This window comes from Pseudorca crassidens, chromosome 4 (assembly GCF_039906515.1).
Source record: "Pseudorca crassidens isolate mPseCra1 chromosome 4, mPseCra1.hap1, whole genome shotgun sequence".
NCBI lineage: Eukaryota > Metazoa > Chordata > Mammalia > Artiodactyla > Delphinidae > Pseudorca > Pseudorca crassidens.
The window spans coordinates 18556608-18574871 of NC_090299.1; the positions used below are offsets into that span (position 1 = coordinate 18556608).

Here is an 18264-nt window from a genome sequence, read left to right on the forward strand (position 1 = left end):
AAATAACAGATTTAAAGATGAAAGGATGTCACATACAAGCTTTATTACAAGCACTTTTTACATGAGAGCTTATCAGGGGAAACAATACAACAGTCTTTCAGTTTGAATTTAAGTCATAGGTAAGAAAAAAAAGTTAAGGGGCTTTTTAAATGCCATTTTTAGATGCTGAAAGCACACTGATGCACCACCACATTCAATTAACATAAACTAATCTAAAGTTAAGAATGGGTAAAACATTTTACGAATAGAAAAATAACCATTACCATAATCGCTTTAGACACTGAACCCAACAACAAGCATTAGATATGGAGTCCACAAAAGAAACGGAACAATTAAGCCCAAGATACACTGTTAACAACAAAAGCATAATACTGAATATACACATCCCTAATTCACCCATTCCTCAAAACCCTATATCCTGCAAGTAAAAAGATAAATAGGAAAAGATTTTTCTAGACTCTCATTTAGCCTTTATCCCTTCTTCCTTTTAGTTTCCTCTTAAGAAGAGGAAGGATGCTAGGGAATTAGAATCTGAAACAATGTTAAATTAGCATGTAATCTGGACAGGGATGGGACTGAGATAATAAAAACAAAAATTCACCTGAATTGTAGTAAAACAAAACAAAACAAACCAAAAGCACAGAAATAAAAAAAATGGTGAATTTCAGCAGGGATCTGGGATCCATAAGAAAAATTCTAAACCTAAAAATTATAATAACTAAAATTAAGAATTAAAAAGATGAATGTAATAGTAGATTAAACACAACAGAACACAGGATCCTTGAACTGGAAGGCAGGTCAGTAGAAAATATCCAAACTGATGCACAAAGAGAAAAAAAGAATGAAAATAGTAAAAATACATATAGAACCCAGTGGAAAGCCTAAGAAACATATAACTGCAGTCTCATAAGGAGAGAAGTGAGAGAATCAAATAGAAGCCATATCTCAGGAAACACAACCTGAGAATTTCCCAAAATCATCAAAAGTAATCGAAGGCATCAAGAATGGGCTCGGGATTCTCAAATGCTAAAGCCAGTAAAATTATTACTAAACTAAAGATAAAAAGTCTGTGATCAACATTTAAAGTGATCAACAAAAAAATTTTCTTTGCAGAATGATTTCTGTACAGTGGTTAAATTAAAAGAGTTACAAACATGATACTTCTGAGTCCTAAGTATCAACTTCCCTAATGAGAGAAACTGTAGATTTTATGAGGCCATCTGTTTGCAAAGATACTGTTCACTCACTGAAAATGTTAAGAATACATACAAGTGTTCCAGGTCCTATTTTGCTTTTTCTTTCTTTACCTGATCCTGACAAGCCCAATGTGAATTTCTTTTAAAATGAATTGCCATGATTAGGAAACCTCTCTACTTGTGAAGGAGCTGGTTTTCCTTGAGGCAGTGAGTATAAACATCTAAAGGAAAATGAGTTTGGGGCAGAAGGAAACAGATACAATATTTATTTTTTATTTTCCCTGTTTTTCTGAAGTTCAGGAAAAATATGAATTATACTCTGATCAAACACCTTGAAGATGATAACACTATGGGAACAATAATTACAGTTCTGGCTTCTTGATAGACACTTCTTTAAAATAAAATTTAAAGGAGAGACAATTTTTATATATTTAAAAAGTCCAGCAAGAGAACAAATACTTAAGCAAGTTATAATCCACGAAAAATAAAATCACATGGAAGACTAGTTTGGGGGTATTTTTGGGTTTTTAAAAAATTTTTAATTCATGTATAACTGATTTACAATGTTGTGTTAGTTTCAGGTATACACCAAAGTGATTCAGTTTTATACATATACTTATATATTTTGTATTATTTATAATTATAATTATTTTATAATATAAAAATAATTTAATAATTATAAAATAATTGTAATTTATAGATATAATATAGTTATATAAAATTAAATATAAAATTATATTAATTCTATATTGTATTATGTTTAATATATTTATATAATTTTAATAATATATTTAATAATTTTATATATTTATGATTTTATATTAATTTTATATTATTTATATGTGTAACATTCTTTTTCAGATTCTTTTCCTTTATAGGTTATTACAAAAATATTGACTGTAGTTCTCTGTGTTATACAGTAGGTCCTTGTTGGTTATCTACTTCATATATAGTAGTGTGTATATGTTAATCCCAAACTCCCTCCCCTCCCTTTCCCCTTTGGTAACCATAAGTTCATTTTCTATGTCTGTGAGTCTATTTCTGTTTTGTATATAAGTTCATTTGTATCTTTTTTTTTTTAGATTCCATATATAAGCTATTTATCATATGATATTTGTCTTTCTCTGACTTACTTCACTAAGTATGATAAATCTCTAGGTCCATCCATGTTGCTGCAAATGGCATTATTTCATTCTTGTTTATGGCTGAGTAATATTCAGAAACATATGCCAAGAAACTCAGAAAGTGAAAGCAAAAATCATTTGATGAATGTCAAGAATCAATAATGCCTTGAATATTCTAGTTGACCACTTCAAGATAAACTATGCTGTCAGATTATGATCTATATTCAGCTTGAACCTAATAGTAAATAAATTATTTTAGATTAACAACACACCCTATAAAAGCAGACAGACATATATAATGAGTTATCTTCACATGCTGTCCTAGAGCTGTGCAAGCTGCATGTGCTCTGAATAACTGCAGCTTTGTATAAAGCGTTAACACAGAAAATGACATAAAAGTATGTATCTTTCCATCTTGCCATCATTTCCCAGTAAAAATTCCAAGCTAACATAGGCAACACTCGCTACATCTGTATAGTTTTGACTCAAAACACAGTATTAGAGAAACAAGTGATTCTTAAACTCACAGTTCAATTTACCCTCTGCCAAAAGCAATTTTTTGAAGGGAATTTTTTCACAGTCCTGGATGTCCCCAGGTTATTGTTATAAACATAATCCAACAAAAGAAAAATAAGGAAAATTAATACATGTAAGTTCAAACTTATTCAAGCTAAAAATTAAAGCAGAGAAAATGCTTCTAAACATGTGTCATTTTCTTAAGTACCATAGATCTAGAAATGGTGACAATGAAAACTAAAGTTCTATAGTAATTATAATATATGATTATACAACATAAAGGTTTTAAAATCATTCCAGTAAAACCTTCATTGATTAGTACTCATTAGGAAGCTTACTTTGAATTTGGGAAAGAGCTTTGATAATCAGTAAGCTTGGGTTCAATTAGTAAGCCTTACCATTATTTTTTTGTGTAATCTTGTGGAAGAGTTACTTAACCTCTCTGAGACTCAGTTTTCTCAATCAAACATGGAAAGACTCATACCACCCTCAAAATTAAATAAATGTATAAAGGATCTGCTGATACTTAGCACAAAGGAAATGTCAACAGATAACAGTTATAAGCATTATCATTATAATTATCACCAGTATACCTGGCTTAATGAAGGGATCTCTATAACATTTTACACATTATCCTAACAAATTAAACTGAAAAAGGAGTGTCTGGCACATAAAGGTTACTGAAATAAAGCATGAACATGATTGAAGATTTTCGGAAGTCAGGATAGCACAGGTCAGCAGATATATGCAGATTCACATTGCCAGTTCTCTACTGAGCTTTACTTAAAACATGGTAGAAAGTATCAAACTTCCTTAAGTTCTTCCATAAAAGCCACCAACATAATTCTAAGATTAAAAACTACTCCTCTTAAGCCCTTCATAACTATGCCCAAAACAGTGAGCCTGATATATAAACTGCTAAAAGACACTTTGTTTATACAAGATGCATTAGTAGGAGCCTGCTATGCCCTGGCAATGAGAATTCTTCTCATTTCATTAGCTGCTCAAATGTAGTGACAATTTGGCTCCTCAGGGTCCTCAAGGAACAATTTATTTTGAACAGCAAAAAGTTCCAGATAAGGAGACCTTTATACTTTCTCAGATATTTTTATACGTGAAAAATGACTTTTTTAAAAACGGCAAACCTTCTAAAACAGAAAAAAACAGAATATACTGTAAGACTGTGTGCTCAGATGCAGAAATGAAATAGAGTGAGAAGAAAATCTCCACTTCCCTGGTTTCTTAGATCTATACCGAAAGAAGTTCTCTTCATCTGTTTTTTCTATCCTCTTTTTGTATCTTCTAAATGAACTCTTTTTGGGGGGCGGGCGCGGGGGGGACGTGGGGGATAGGTGGATACTGACTCAGGCTCTTGATTTATAATGCTCTGTGACTACAGACACATAGGATTTGGAACCCAATGATTTGCATGCTTGCTTACTTGAGAAAAGACTCAATTTGATTCCCCTACAATAAAATAAATGCGACTGAATGGCCTTCTGGCAGAGGGTAACACGGTGATCTTTCTACAAAATTAATTAGTATACCAAGGACGTACATAGTCTTTCAAAATGTTTTGTCACTGATCTAATAAGCATGATCTCATTACTGTTGCTATCCTCTATTATCCTTTGAATACTGTTGCTATCACCTACGTTAAAAAGAACATTTATCATTTCTGTACCCTCAGCACAACTGACAAAGTTTTGTGACTCTAGACTCACTTTTAAAGTTAGTGTGTACAAAAACCACTGAATTTTTTTGAAAAACGCATCACTTAGCACTTCCTTAATTCTTTTCGGAGCTCTTTGACAGGTGAATGTATTCCAAAGCTTACAAATGATTCTTTATAATGAAGATGTTGATGCTTCTATGAACGTAATGCAGGTGACAAAATTCCAAAAGACAGTCTCAGTGTTTAATTTTAAAATAAAATTGGTTCACAAATGACACTAAAACATGGTGAAATCATACTCTGCTAACAACCAGCTGAGTGAACCTAATCTCTGGTTTCTCTGAGGCTTCATTCCCTTATTCAAAAACTAAATGTCTGGGTTTTAGCACAGAGTGCCTTCTCTGTTAGGCACTGTGCTGGACATCTGAGGTAAGAGGATGAAGATGTTGCCGTTCCCTTGAGGATTTCATAATTATTGGCATGTATGAATGAGGGAGTTAAATTAGGTAAGACATATATACAGGTCTTTCTAGTTTAAAAATTCTGTGTTGGTAATACGGAGCACGTAACTTATTTAATTCATTATTTTTTTTTAATTGGAGTATAATTGCTTTACAGTGTTGTGTTAGTTTCTGCTGAACAATGAAGTGAATCAACTATTTGTATACATATATCCCCTTCCTTGTATTCAGAAATGTATTGATCTAGTCAAGTGCCGTTAAACAGAAAGAGGTGAAGCTCATACTGGTCTAATTTGCTACTTGTTGTAGAGAAACTTGGTGGCTATAATTAATGTTGAAGATTAGGTGAAGGGAATTCTTTGGATTCCCATTATTCATGTTGCCTTTGCCCTTTATTTCCACAGATCACTGATAGCTAGCTGGAGTAGCATAGTGAAACTGTTTTATGGACTGAGAAATATTCTTGGCTGACTTTCAAAGCCACAGTAGGAAACAAAATCCATAAAACTGACATCCTAGGAAATCAAAACCAACTCCAAGTTTAAGAACAAATGTATAATCACTAACATAATGAAATGATTTTATAAAACTTTATTATCTGCTAGAGATAGGCAACACAACAATGGAAAAAATGTTCAGCTATACAAAGTACTGAAATTAGACGTTTCCAAAAGATTAATTTTCTTTTCCCTTCGGAAGTCAAGTCCCTTTTCCAAATTATCCCTGTTCAAAAGTCAGAGTGCTGTGGACTGAAGGGACTTTATGATATCTTAAAAAAGGTCAGGAACCTATAGCCAGTTTAAATCTGGCCAGCCAACTGTTTCTTATTTGATTACATATTGTCTATGGCTACTTTCGCACTGTAGCAACAGAGATGAATAGCTGCAATAGAAACTGTATGACTCAAAAAGCAAAAAATATTTACTAACTGGCCTGTTTCAGAAAAGGAATGCTAACCCCTATCTTAAGGAGATCTCACCACCATGATGGTAATTATTACATTGATTTTATTTTTCAATAGCAAACATTTCACAAAAATGATATTTATTTCCGTTCAGCTCCTGCAATAAAATAAAATCCCCTATCATCTCTTCATATGATTTCTAAATTATAGGCCAACAAGTCATATCCAATTCAAATTTTAAAATGTTTTTCTAGTTTAATTTTTAAATGTCATAAAGAATCCCAAATGGCAGGCATCTGAATTTGTTTCTTAAAATCTACCCCCCACACCCCCAATGTCAATATTCAGGCTTGAAAGAGATCTAAAGAAGACTAGCCAAACATATACTATCAACACTGAACACAAGCACTACTTATGATAATTTTCTTGGTGCATGCAAAATGCAAGCAAATTTTCATTTTAAAAGCAAGATAGCTACAAATGACCTATGTGTCCTATAACAACAAAAAATAACTCCCGATTCCTAGTAAAATGTTGCATCAGGCCATCTCTCTAAGGAAAGTCATTAATGTCAGCTGGTGAGGATGATTCCAAGATCCACTGACTAGCTGGAACGTCCCAGACAGAGGAAGTTGTTCTAGGAATCTCTAGATTAGTCTAGTGGCCATTTCCTCAGTCAGAGGAGACCGGACCAAGAGAATACAGTATATGGGGAATCACCCTATCCTTCTTCACTTCTGGGGACAGAAGTGTTGCCTAAGACAAGAGTGACTGTTGATTTACTGCCCAGCGTGCTCTCCCCTCCCCACTATAACCCTGAAAAAGGTAAAAATTTAAGCTAGCTGGGAGGCAGGGCAGAATACTAGAACCAACTGTGTAATATCCTACTTTGCATTAATGCAGGGGCCTTTTTATGAATTTTTTTCTTCAGCTGTAAAGCACTTAAAACAGTTTCTAGAATACAATAAGCACTAAATAAATGTTACCCAATATTATTAACTCAGTATAATTCAAATCTCTTCCCTACGTGAGTGCCTTACTCCCTACCATAGTATCCATCTTCCAAAGAGCTATGCTACTTTAACAGCATTTTCAATTTTCCCAAATATTTACAGATCATTAAAGCACTTTGCAAAGGGAATCTTACAACATTTCATCCAACTCACAATACGAAATAAGACAAAAAAATCTTATTCAGAACATCCATAATTTAAATGGGCATACAGAAAAAGAGAAGTAAATATCAGGCTTACTTATTTTTCAAGTCCCAAAGAACTTAAATGGGGCAGGGAAGAGGAGAAAATAGTGGTTGTAAGTAGACACTTTTATAAACATGAAAAATCTCTCTTTCTGAAAGCACAAGTATTTCTAAAGCTAAGCAAATAGTATGTCTATACTCTGTTTAATGTGCAGATTGCAATCCTCAGTTTCATGGCTAATTTGAGTAACTTCAAGTAGTCAAAATAATTGACGTAACATGCACAGGACAGTACAGACTAGTATATATCATAATTCATGGCTCAATCTGTTAAACAGCTTAAGTGTGGAAATCCAAATCTTGATAAGAAGAAACAGTCATCTTAGGCACTGTCATTTTTGGACTAGTCATATTATTAGTTGGATCTGAATGTTATCATAGAAAATCAGAAGAAATGAAAGCAATGAATATTCTACAGCCCAAAATTATATAGAAAATTTCTAGCTTATGGAATTTTTAATTTTTCTACGTTTCCCTATGTTACTATGTTTCTTATGTCCCTACATTTCTTTAACAATGTATAGAGTTGGTTTAGTATTTTCGGAATTTCATACTTTTGCTATCTATCAACAGCTGTGCTTTCAGTTTCTAGAAACTGTGTCCAATTCAAATAGCTGAAGAAAAAAAATATACGTGTGAAGCTTTTGTTTGTTTTTGTTTTCAGGTTACAGCACTCTAGATAAAACAATAACTTTCTAGGTAATGTTGGCCCATCACACAATTATGGGGAAAAAACAATCAAAATATCATTCTATGAGATTCTTATGGCTATAAAAACCAAACTATATAAGACTTAGTGCAGCTAAAGTACAACTAAAACTCTCTACTTTGGACTATTAACATTACATTTGGTAGTTCAGCCTTATCTTCGTTTTCTGAAATGCCAACTAACTTGACTGAAACTTCTCTATGCAAAGGAAACTATACAGAATTTACCTGTACTTTATCTGAATGAGCCACTGAGGAAGGGCTCACAATATGATGAAGACTACTAGAGGAAATGATATCTAGAGACTGCAAATTATTAGCATCTCTTAATACATTTGCAAATTCCTACTGAGCCAAATTGCCTACAAAAAGTTTATTTCTACCAAGTGCCTTGTCTGGTTTCTCATACCATTACCTTTCAAAGGCATTTTATGAGAACTCTGCTACATATTCCACCTCCCATTTGGTTCATACTTAACAGTGTTTCCCACCCTGTCCCTTTCTAGGCTCCAAAAACAGACATCTCTGATGGCACATAAATGTGGCAGATCACCCTACTTCAGTAAACGTCTCTGGCTTCTTTTTCTTCTCTTGCAGTCAAGGTGAACTTGAGCTATTTGTAACCTTTTGTTCCATCTCACTTCAGAAGTAATAAAAGGACTCATGAACTCCAACTCATAAAATAACAAGATTGGTAGGTATTTACAGAGTATCAAATGGGTAGGGTAGAGAGCAGGGCAGGCTACCTCCCAATGTTTCCTAGTGACAGTTCATACACTCATCTGATTAGGCAGCTCTACCCATAAAGAAGAGAGCAGTATGCCTCTTATCAAATCTAACACTGAGACTTAGAAGGTGCCTTCTGCCATCACCATAATTCTCATCAGCAAAACTTTTATAGTCAATGTATAATCAGAGAGTTATGAAGAAAACACACAAATAAACACTCTCCAGCATGAAGTACTTGTACCATGTATTCCTTAAAAGACCTGTAAATCTTTGTACAGAAAAAAAAAAATCACACTTGAAAACAGTTAATATATATATACACACACACACGATATGTTTGATATGATATTATAAATAATCCTCTTTATTGTCTGACATTCAGAAACAAAACTATTAATACTAATTTTTATTCTATTGTAACTATATTTTAGGAAACATGACTTAATCCAGATAATACTAAAATCTGTATAATAACAACTTTTATTATAATTGGATTCTACTCTATCACGTAATTATGCTTAACTGAACTTTATTTACAGTTTTAATCACATGTTAATAAAAACCCAAATTTTGATAGGCAGTGCAGGGGGCTCTCTTTAGATAGTAAACTATAAAAATTAGCTCAAATGCCCCAAATGCTATCAGTCTTAAAAAAAAAATTACACATGAAAGTACTATAAAGTGATGATGTGAAATAATTTAATTCCTCTACACTGTAACTGCTACTATTTAATAGCAGTCCTATTAAATATTTCTTACCTGCCCCTTTCAACTGCTAAGGCATCAAGTTCATCAAAGAAAATGATGGAAGGAGCCACTGCTCTCGCTTTTCGGAAGATCTGGTGGAAAGAGTGCTACATTAGCTAAAGATCAGCAAATTCCAGAAAACTCCATAGCTAGTTTTAGTTTGAAAATTATATTTAGAACCAAATCTATTATGTACCAGTAAACCAGCCCAATCACTTTGTATACAACCTGTAACAGATGTATAGCACTTCATAATGGATGTAAAAGTATCCTCTTCCACGGTGCTTACTTGCAAACAGAGACAAGACACCAACACATATTCTTAGAGGTGTGTAGGAGACAATTTGGTTAAGTAATCAAACAATCTCAGTTAAAATCCCACCTTCACCACTTGGTAGCTGTGTGACCTTCAGTGGGTAACTTTATTTTTCTAAACTACGATTTCCACATCTCTAAAATGGAGATTATGAAAAATGCCTGCCTCAGAAGTTTAAGAAATGAATTAAAAAAGAATGCAAAGCACTTAGTATAATGCCTGGAACATTTATCTAAATAAACACATATTTAAAAGAAAAATCATAAATGTATAAAATCAGCCAAAGTTTAGCATATACAATACTCATAAACCTAAAAGTCACACACTTTGCTCATTTCTCTGAAGACTGTAAGGAAAAAATAGCTAAAACTTGGAAAAGCATAGATAGGTTAGATCTGAAGTCAATCAGACTATCAACATCAAAGACTGGCCAGACAGCCACGGGGAAAACATGTGGAAATGGGCTAGAAAACGTCAGCATAAGCAGAAAGAAATCCAAATGTGTGTAACCTGTAACCTAGGCCTCCATTTTCTGGCCACAAGTATGATGACCATAAAAATACACAACAGTCACCAAAACCTTAATATTAATAAACACCACCTTTTTCATATTTTAATCAATGAGGTGCTATCATTATCAGTTAATGTTTTATATTATAACCAACATCTACATTTCAAGAAAAAAAAAGAAAGAAAAAGTTACTTAAATTTTTTTCTCAGATGCAAAACAAAGTATTCCAATCTCTAAGACTCTTGGTTGATACCCACATGTGTCATAAGCAGAAGACCATCCATTCCACTGCTGTTTATGTCCTTGCTTAGCTTCTTTGAGGATACAGGGTGCCTGTGTGAGGCAGGCCAATCTTTGCTTGGGAGGCCGAGACTTGTGATCAAACTGCTATAGTTACCCCCACTTCAGTGCCTTGATTTTGCATGAACTTCCCAGTTATGTAGCTTCAGCAATATGGATTAGCCAGTAGGCCAATCAGGCACTGGCTGTAAAATTTAAGAGGGGAGGGGGATGCACTTTCTAAATCACCAGTCAAAGGTAAAGTAAATAAAATAAGAAGAGTACAATGACATTTTCATATACTAATAAGCTTATCTGATTTAAAGGGCTACCTGGTTTAAAGGATTTAAATCTCATTCTGACATCATGCATTCTTTGTTAAGTTTAAACATATCCTTATTTTTTTTAATGAAACGCTGACATTCGTTAAAATATATTTGGTAAAACTAAAGGCTGGAAATATTATGATGTTTAAAAGCAAAAACAAAGAATTGTAGATGACCAAAATTGCATTTAAAAATAATATTTGCCTGAAGAAAAATTATACCACTAGAATTTAGATTTGGAAACTTCAAAATCTATAACCCCAAACAAAATGGAAACCATACAGGACAGAAGCCTGGTTCTCCTATGCAGAGTTCCACTTTAAGACATAATCTTCTTACCTCTCTAACTGCTCTTTCAGATTCACCAACATATTTGTTCATTAATTCAGCCCCCTGAATGAAAAGAAAACAACTGTTCAGTGTCTTTATAAATCCAAACACATGTATGTCCTTTCAATAAAAGAGAAAATACACACATAAAAGAAAAAGAGGAAAAAAATAGACAAAAATCAGCTTTTAATTAAAACAGTTCCTCTAGCATGCTTATTTTTATTGGGTGTTATTTATGCCTCAAAAATTAAAGCCATTCTGTATTCCAAAAACTACACATCAACACAGTGACTGTAACTAAACATGATAGTTTAACATCTCATTCATCATCTGTCTACCCATCCATCCATAATTTTACTATATATCAGGAATGGTGCTAGGCATTGAAGATAGAACAGTCTGATACTAGATCAACAGCCCTCTCTGACAAGAAGCAAGACCTCAGGGCTAATTCTTTTTATGACTCCATGATAATCCCTGAAAATGGAATGGGAATAACGGAATCAATGACATTATCTTAGTCCCTGAGTACTTCCAAAATAAATGATACTCTCCAGCTCCCTCCTCTCATTTGACTTGGCCATGTAGACGCTGACTTTATGGATCTGCAGGGTCAAACAAGCTCTTCTCAGCCACTATCCCAGCCAAAGGAGATAACTCCTGCAGACAAAAATCTTAGGACCACCAACAAAGCTAACCCTCAGTCAGTGTATCACATTGTGAAAATGACAATGACCCTTGTTACCCTCCATAGTGTCTATTCACTCAGCCTCTGTCTGAATCTCCCTTCAGATATCTGCCACTCAGCACTTCATCCAGTTGATGGGAAATCTCTTTTCCCTTCTATGTCCAGCTATTTTAGAATGGGTACCAAGAAAGAAAGGTGTGGACTTCTAGTAATAAAATCTACCAGTTTTTACTAACCGGCCATCAACAGAAGAATCCTCATAAAAGAGGCTGGACTCCCAGCAATAAAGCACCTATCACTGATTCAAAGATACACTTTTTTTTGGACATTCAACATTTCTGAATAGTAAGATTTTTCTTTCTCAAGTACCTAAAATATTATGTATAGTATGAAATGGTAGGCTTTCATTTTTACCACACACCTATCTACTATCTCATGCTAGTTATCACATCACAAGAAGTCATGGGATTAAAAAACAAATAAATAAAATAATAATAATAATAATGCTGTCCTGGGAACCACAACTCTTCCCTTCAGATACTGGTATAAAGTTTATTTTACAAAACGCCAGATGTCTTTCTCAGCTATGGGCTTTCACTCACTGTTCTTCCCAGCATCTGGCTTCTATTGACACCCTTCCCCACACAATTCCAAACCCATTAGACATGTACGTGTGTGCTTCTTTCTCTGCACACGCATGCGTGTATGCACACACACGTACACACACACACACACATTATTTTGAACAAGATTCATGTTCTATCCCAGGCAAATTATGGGTCCCAACAATTTACGGGATATAACTAGACACTAGCTTGAGTATTTCCGAAACAAAATACACCAATTAAATAAAAATCGGACTGACTGAAGCACACAGGCAAACCCTAGCAGAATGTCAACTAATGCTACAAATTGGTACAGGCAATAGTTAGCTTCAGATAAGACACCTTATTACAAAGATAGCTGTTATACTATATAGCATGGCAAGTGCTAGGATAGAGGGATGCTTAGGTGCCACTGAAACATAGAAAAGCAACTGCTTAGAGTCAAGGATGTTCCTAGAGAAAGTAACATTTCAGGTGAGTGTGCAGTTGATTTACCACCCTCAAAAATATGAAATACATCAAGACCCAGAAATAAATCAAAAAGGTCTCTGATGAGCTAAAACAGGTGTTGATATGCACTTTAATGGTAGAAGAGGTCTTAAGATTTTAACTTAGAGTTCACTGACTTTTTCAGTTATATACAAGACTAACAAACTTGAGTTTGAACTGATCTAAGAATTTATAACAGGTGGAGCTTAGGGGGCAGAGAGAATGCAGCAACAGTAAGGCTACTTAAAGTGGGAGGCAGGAGCATGTCAAAAACAAGTTTAAACTTTATTCTGTAAGCAATGGGAAGAGTCTTAGGGGAGTTAACTGATAATAGGTGTATTAGGGAAAGATGATTCTAGACACAATATAAAGGATGATTGGGAGGAACATATGAGACCAGAATGGCAGTTATGAAATTCTTAAAACAGCAAAGGTGAGAAATGATGAGGCACAGGCTTAAGGTAAAACAATGGAATGGAAATGAGAAGACAGCCACATAAACTATTTACAAAGATAAAATCAACTTAATTTGTTGTGAGTAGCAAGATGTGAAAGAGAGAATAAGAGAGAAGGAATACTAATTCAAATTTGACATACTATTTCTGATGTTCACAATGAGTTAATTCATGAAGGAAAAAAGGATGCCCAATATATTCAGTGTAGCAACTCTCAGAAATATATATCTCATTAAAAATGGTCCATCCAAGATGATTAAAATTAAAAATTTTGTAATCATGAACATAAGTGCTAACGTTTACTGAATATTTCCTATGTGCCATGAACTGTTCTAAGCAATTTATATATATATTATTTCAGTTATGTAAAATGACAAAGAGATGCAGAGCTACTATGATGACTTTCCATCTGTGAGTAAATTAAAGACCCACACAAAATCAAAGGTAGGGAAGATCAGAAACAAATATCCAGCAGCTTAATTTCTTTGCTGACATATAGAGACATTGAATCATTCATTCAAGGAATATTTATTAAGTGTCTATAATGAGTTTATGGTTTAATAGATTACTAAAATAATCTTATTCTTAAAACATAACAATAATTATATTCTTAAAAAATAAAAATACAGTGAGAAAAAAATATCACAACTATATAGAGAATGCCACGAAGAGAAGCAAAAGTAAAACAAAGATTCCTTCCAGGTAAAGGAATCAAGGAATAATCCTGAACAGCAATGAGATCACAACTATGTCAGGTCATTTAGAATGGAAGGAGGGAGTTAATAAACTAGGATAGAAAACTAGAAGCTAACATAAAGGAAACGGTCAGATAGAACATGGAAAGAGAGTTTCTGGAAGCACATGGACAAAGAAGGTTTCAGGGCAACATGCTGGGAATAACTAGGTGTAGGGTGAGAAGGGCAACACCACAAGGGACAGAGAAAAGGCAGTGTAAAGTTTGGGAGCCATGGGGTGGTAGAGACGGGGAAAGCACAGAAGGACGAGGGGACATCAGTACAGGGGTTTGTGGTGGCAGCCACCTAGCATGAGATGTCAGAGATCAAGAGGGTTACGGAGACCTTCCCCACAGAGTGGGGCTCACCATGAGGTAACACTCAGAACTTAGTTTCTAAATTCTCCATCCAAAGGTATGCAAATTGCTTTAAGAATCTTATACATAAAATGGTATAGTATTATTTGAAGGTAAATTGTAAATTAAGTGTGTATACTATAAATCCTAGAGCAAGTATTTTTTTAAAAAGAAAAACCAAGAGGTTTAGCTATCAAGAAAATAGGGGAGATAAACTAGAATACCAAAATATACTCGACTAATCCAAAAGAAGGCAGGAAAAGGGGGAAAAAAAAGAACAGATGGGATAAATGAACAAAAATTACGGGCATAAAAAAGTCTTTCAAATTACAAACACGCCTGAGGAAAGGAAGATAATCTTTTAATATTTTTTATACTACCTCTACAATGGTGCTTCAAAAATATTGAAATTTTATAATATGGTAACAAGTAAATAGATTAGAACATATGGGGATCAGGGTAGAACAGTCAAGGATAAGAGTAAGAAAAGGATAGGAAGAATAACTCAAGAGTTCAGGCTGACAAAATCCAGCTGCTCCAAAGATACTGCCATTCATCATATTCAGCTGAGTTATCTGATAGCATCAATACAGAAATCCTTAAGTAATGAGAGGGGCAATTTTACCTTTCTGCCTGATTTTCTGAGTAATCTAAGTTGATGCATTAGTAAGTTTTATATAACATTAACAAGGTTAATTATGTTCCCCTCTCCCCCCAAAAGAAAACGCTCATCTATTTCTTATGTGTGTTTTCCTATTTTCTTTAAAAATAATCTTTTCAAAATTATTTCAGAGTAATAAATTATACATACTGTAAAAAAAAATTAATATTTGAGGCTAATTAGGGGGCAGATGCATGAAAAGCATAACTAACATTTAAAGGTACTCCTATATCTGACTGAAATTTACCAACAACCAAGGAATGCATAAATTATCTGTAAGCAAACAAAGTTATTAAGAAAACTTGCTTTGGACAGTGCTTTTGATGACTAAATATTATTTACAATTAATATGTCAACTGTTTGTACATCGATACTTAAACTGTCTCCAAGCAATCATATTTACACAACAGAATTGTTTTGAAGCTAACTTCCCAAAGATAACTACAGAGTGACCTCATCACCAATGATTTAATTATCTTAATTTCTTAAATAATACAATCCCAAATAGCTTTAACTTGAATAAAGACAAACAATGAAACATTAGTAATGCTGAGACACAACATTCTCACTTTTTAAAGGATAAAGAAATAGCAACAGCTTAATACCAAACCTATTTTACAAGTTTGGTTTTAGACACAGGTTAGACTATACAACAAAAACACAAAATTTATACTTACAACTATCAGTAAGATAAATAAACCTGGAGGCATTTTCCCAAGTATTGTGGGATTGAGGAAGATAAAATGTAAAGGGCCAGAGAGTAAATATTTCAGGCACTCTGGGACTCATACATCCTGTGTCACATATTCTTCTTCTTTTAAACATCCCATTGGAAATGTAAAGTTCATTCTTAACCAGAGGGCTAAATTAAAATAAACTGTAAGCTGGATTTGGCCCCAAAACTGCAGTTTGCTGACTGCTGATCTAGATTAATCTCATACAATTTGAAATAGTTCATTTCTGCCAATGAGATCAAAAGTCACCAAAAATATCAATGACACAATTGCTGAGTGAAAAACCTGGACTTCAAAACATTGAGAGAGGGCTTCCCTGGTGGCGCAGTGGTTGAGAGTCCGCCTGCCGATGCAGGGGACACGGGTTCATGCCCCCGTCCTGGAAGATCCCACATGCCGCAGAGCGGCTGGGCCCGTGAGCCATGGCCGCTGAGCCTGCGCGTCCGGAGCCTGTGCTCAGCAACGGGAGAGGCCACAACAGTGAGAGGCCCGCGTACCGCAAAAAAACAAACAAAGAAACAAAAAAGAACATTGAGAGAATTGATCAAAATATTAATGAAAAAAATCAATGATCGTTAAAAATAAAAGTAATTTTAAAATAGCTAGTAATGTTTAAGTTGTTCATGCTCAATGACAAACTTCTGTTTCTAGGTATGTATACCCTAGAGAAACTCTTATACATACACACAAGGAGATATGTACAAGAATATTACTGAAGCATTCTTTACAGCAACAAAAAAATTAAACCTGGGATCTAAACATTAATTAAATCTAAAAATTCATTAACATAAAAATGGGTAAATAAATTGTAGTGTCCTTATAAAATATGAAGGGCTGGACTACAGAGACAGTTTGCCAGCAAGAAGACCAGCAAGAAAGTTATTATACAGCCCAAATCCACTGCCTTGTACACTTACAACCAAGAGTAGAGAGCTCCTAAAGTTTTGCCAAATTTTCAAAGGTCATGGAACAGTTGTAATTTTCCCCATTGGTTATTAAGATCATTTTGCATGGTTTCATCTTGCATGACCATTTTTAGAGCCCTGCACTACAGGGCAAAACAAGGTCTGCCCATTTATAATATATAATATAAATTATACTTTTACCCAAAAGGGACTATGAACAAAGAGTTAAGAAAGTAAACAACAAAACAATTCAGGCCCATTCAATAAAAGAAGCTTTAGATAATCAGGAGAATGGATTTTTGTTGGGGAGGGTTTTGGGGGGGGAGTGAGGAAGGGATAAGAAAATTTTATGCAGAATTTCATTCAGTTTAGGGTGACTACTTAGGCAAGTGTGACCTAATAAAAATCAGAAAGGAAACTGCTGGTGTCACTGTTACTTTATTATCATGCAAACTCTGTATTACTGTTACTGTTCTAGCAACTCTCCATAAAAGTCAATGGTGTACGGCTTCCCTGGTGGCGCAGTGGTTGGGAGTCCGCCTGCCGATGCAGGGGACACGGGTTCGTGCCCCGGTCCGGGCAGATCCCACATGCTGCGGAGCGGCTGGGCCTGTGAGCCATGGCCGCTGAGCCTGCGCATCCGGAGCCTGTGCTCCGCAACGGGAGAGGCCACAGCAGTGAGAGGGCCGCATAACGCAAAAAAAAAAAAAAATTCAATGGTGTAACATAAAAATAGTAAGCCAGGGAAGACATTTCCTTAAGCAGGCAATATACTTAATACATATATACTGCCTTCTAACTATCTGGCTTAACTGAAGGAAAGCGGTTATAGAATCCGGAAAAATGATTACTGTTCTCCATAGAGCTGACTCTAAAAAAGATGACTTGAATATCGATGTTGGAAAGTACAAGGTTATGATCATTTCATGATCTAAGAACACAATACGCTGCTAAAGACAACAGAAAGATTAACATGTTTTAAAAATCTGACGTATAGGCAAACCGACAATATTGTGTTGAAAATGGGAAAATATGGCCTACAGCCTTAAACAATGAAGGGCCATTCCACTACTACGTAGAGGTGGGCTACGTATAGAAAAACCTGCGGATAACAAACAGTGCTTTTTCTCCAAAAACAAAACAAAATAAAAAAATATATCAAACAGATTTGAAAATCTAACCTAAGAAGTTAAAGCTGTGAAGAAAATCTTGGTTAGAATAATTCAAGTCAAGTATTACTAACAAGTCATAGCAGTAATGAAAAGTACTGTAAGGCCTCTAGAGAATATGTGATTTTGTACAGAACTGCGTGCTGAGGAATCCTACCTGGATGACTGGCTTAAAAATGCAACCCCAGTAGCTGAACTGATATGTTACATAAATCCAGAATTCCATATGAAGTCTAGGCAATATCATCCCCAAGAAAGGTTATTTTGAGTTTGAAGTTCAAATTGCCCAAAATCACTGTATTCTGGTACAAGTTGCAAAAGATTAAAATCACTTTCAAAGATATATACTACATCTTATTCTAACACTAACAGAAAACTTACGGGATCA

At 34.5% G+C, this 18264-nt stretch overlaps 1 protein-coding gene across 4 annotated transcripts in view; it reads right to left on the reverse strand.

Annotated features, from left to right (window-relative positions):
• AFG2A (AFG2 AAA ATPase homolog A) overlaps nucleotides 1-18264 on the reverse strand; it is a 348590-nt gene that overhangs the window by 240856 nt on the left and 89470 nt on the right. For all 4 annotated transcript variants that reach the window (XM_067735130.1, XM_067735128.1, XM_067735129.1 and 1 more), the window contains exons 12-13: nucleotides 11090-11143; nucleotides 9331-9410 (exon numbers count right to left, since the gene is read on the reverse strand). In XM_067735130.1, the coding sequence (XP_067591231.1) occupies nucleotides 9331-9410; nucleotides 11090-11143 (134 nt within the window). The remainder of the gene's footprint in view (nucleotides 1-9330; nucleotides 9411-11089; nucleotides 11144-18264) is intronic.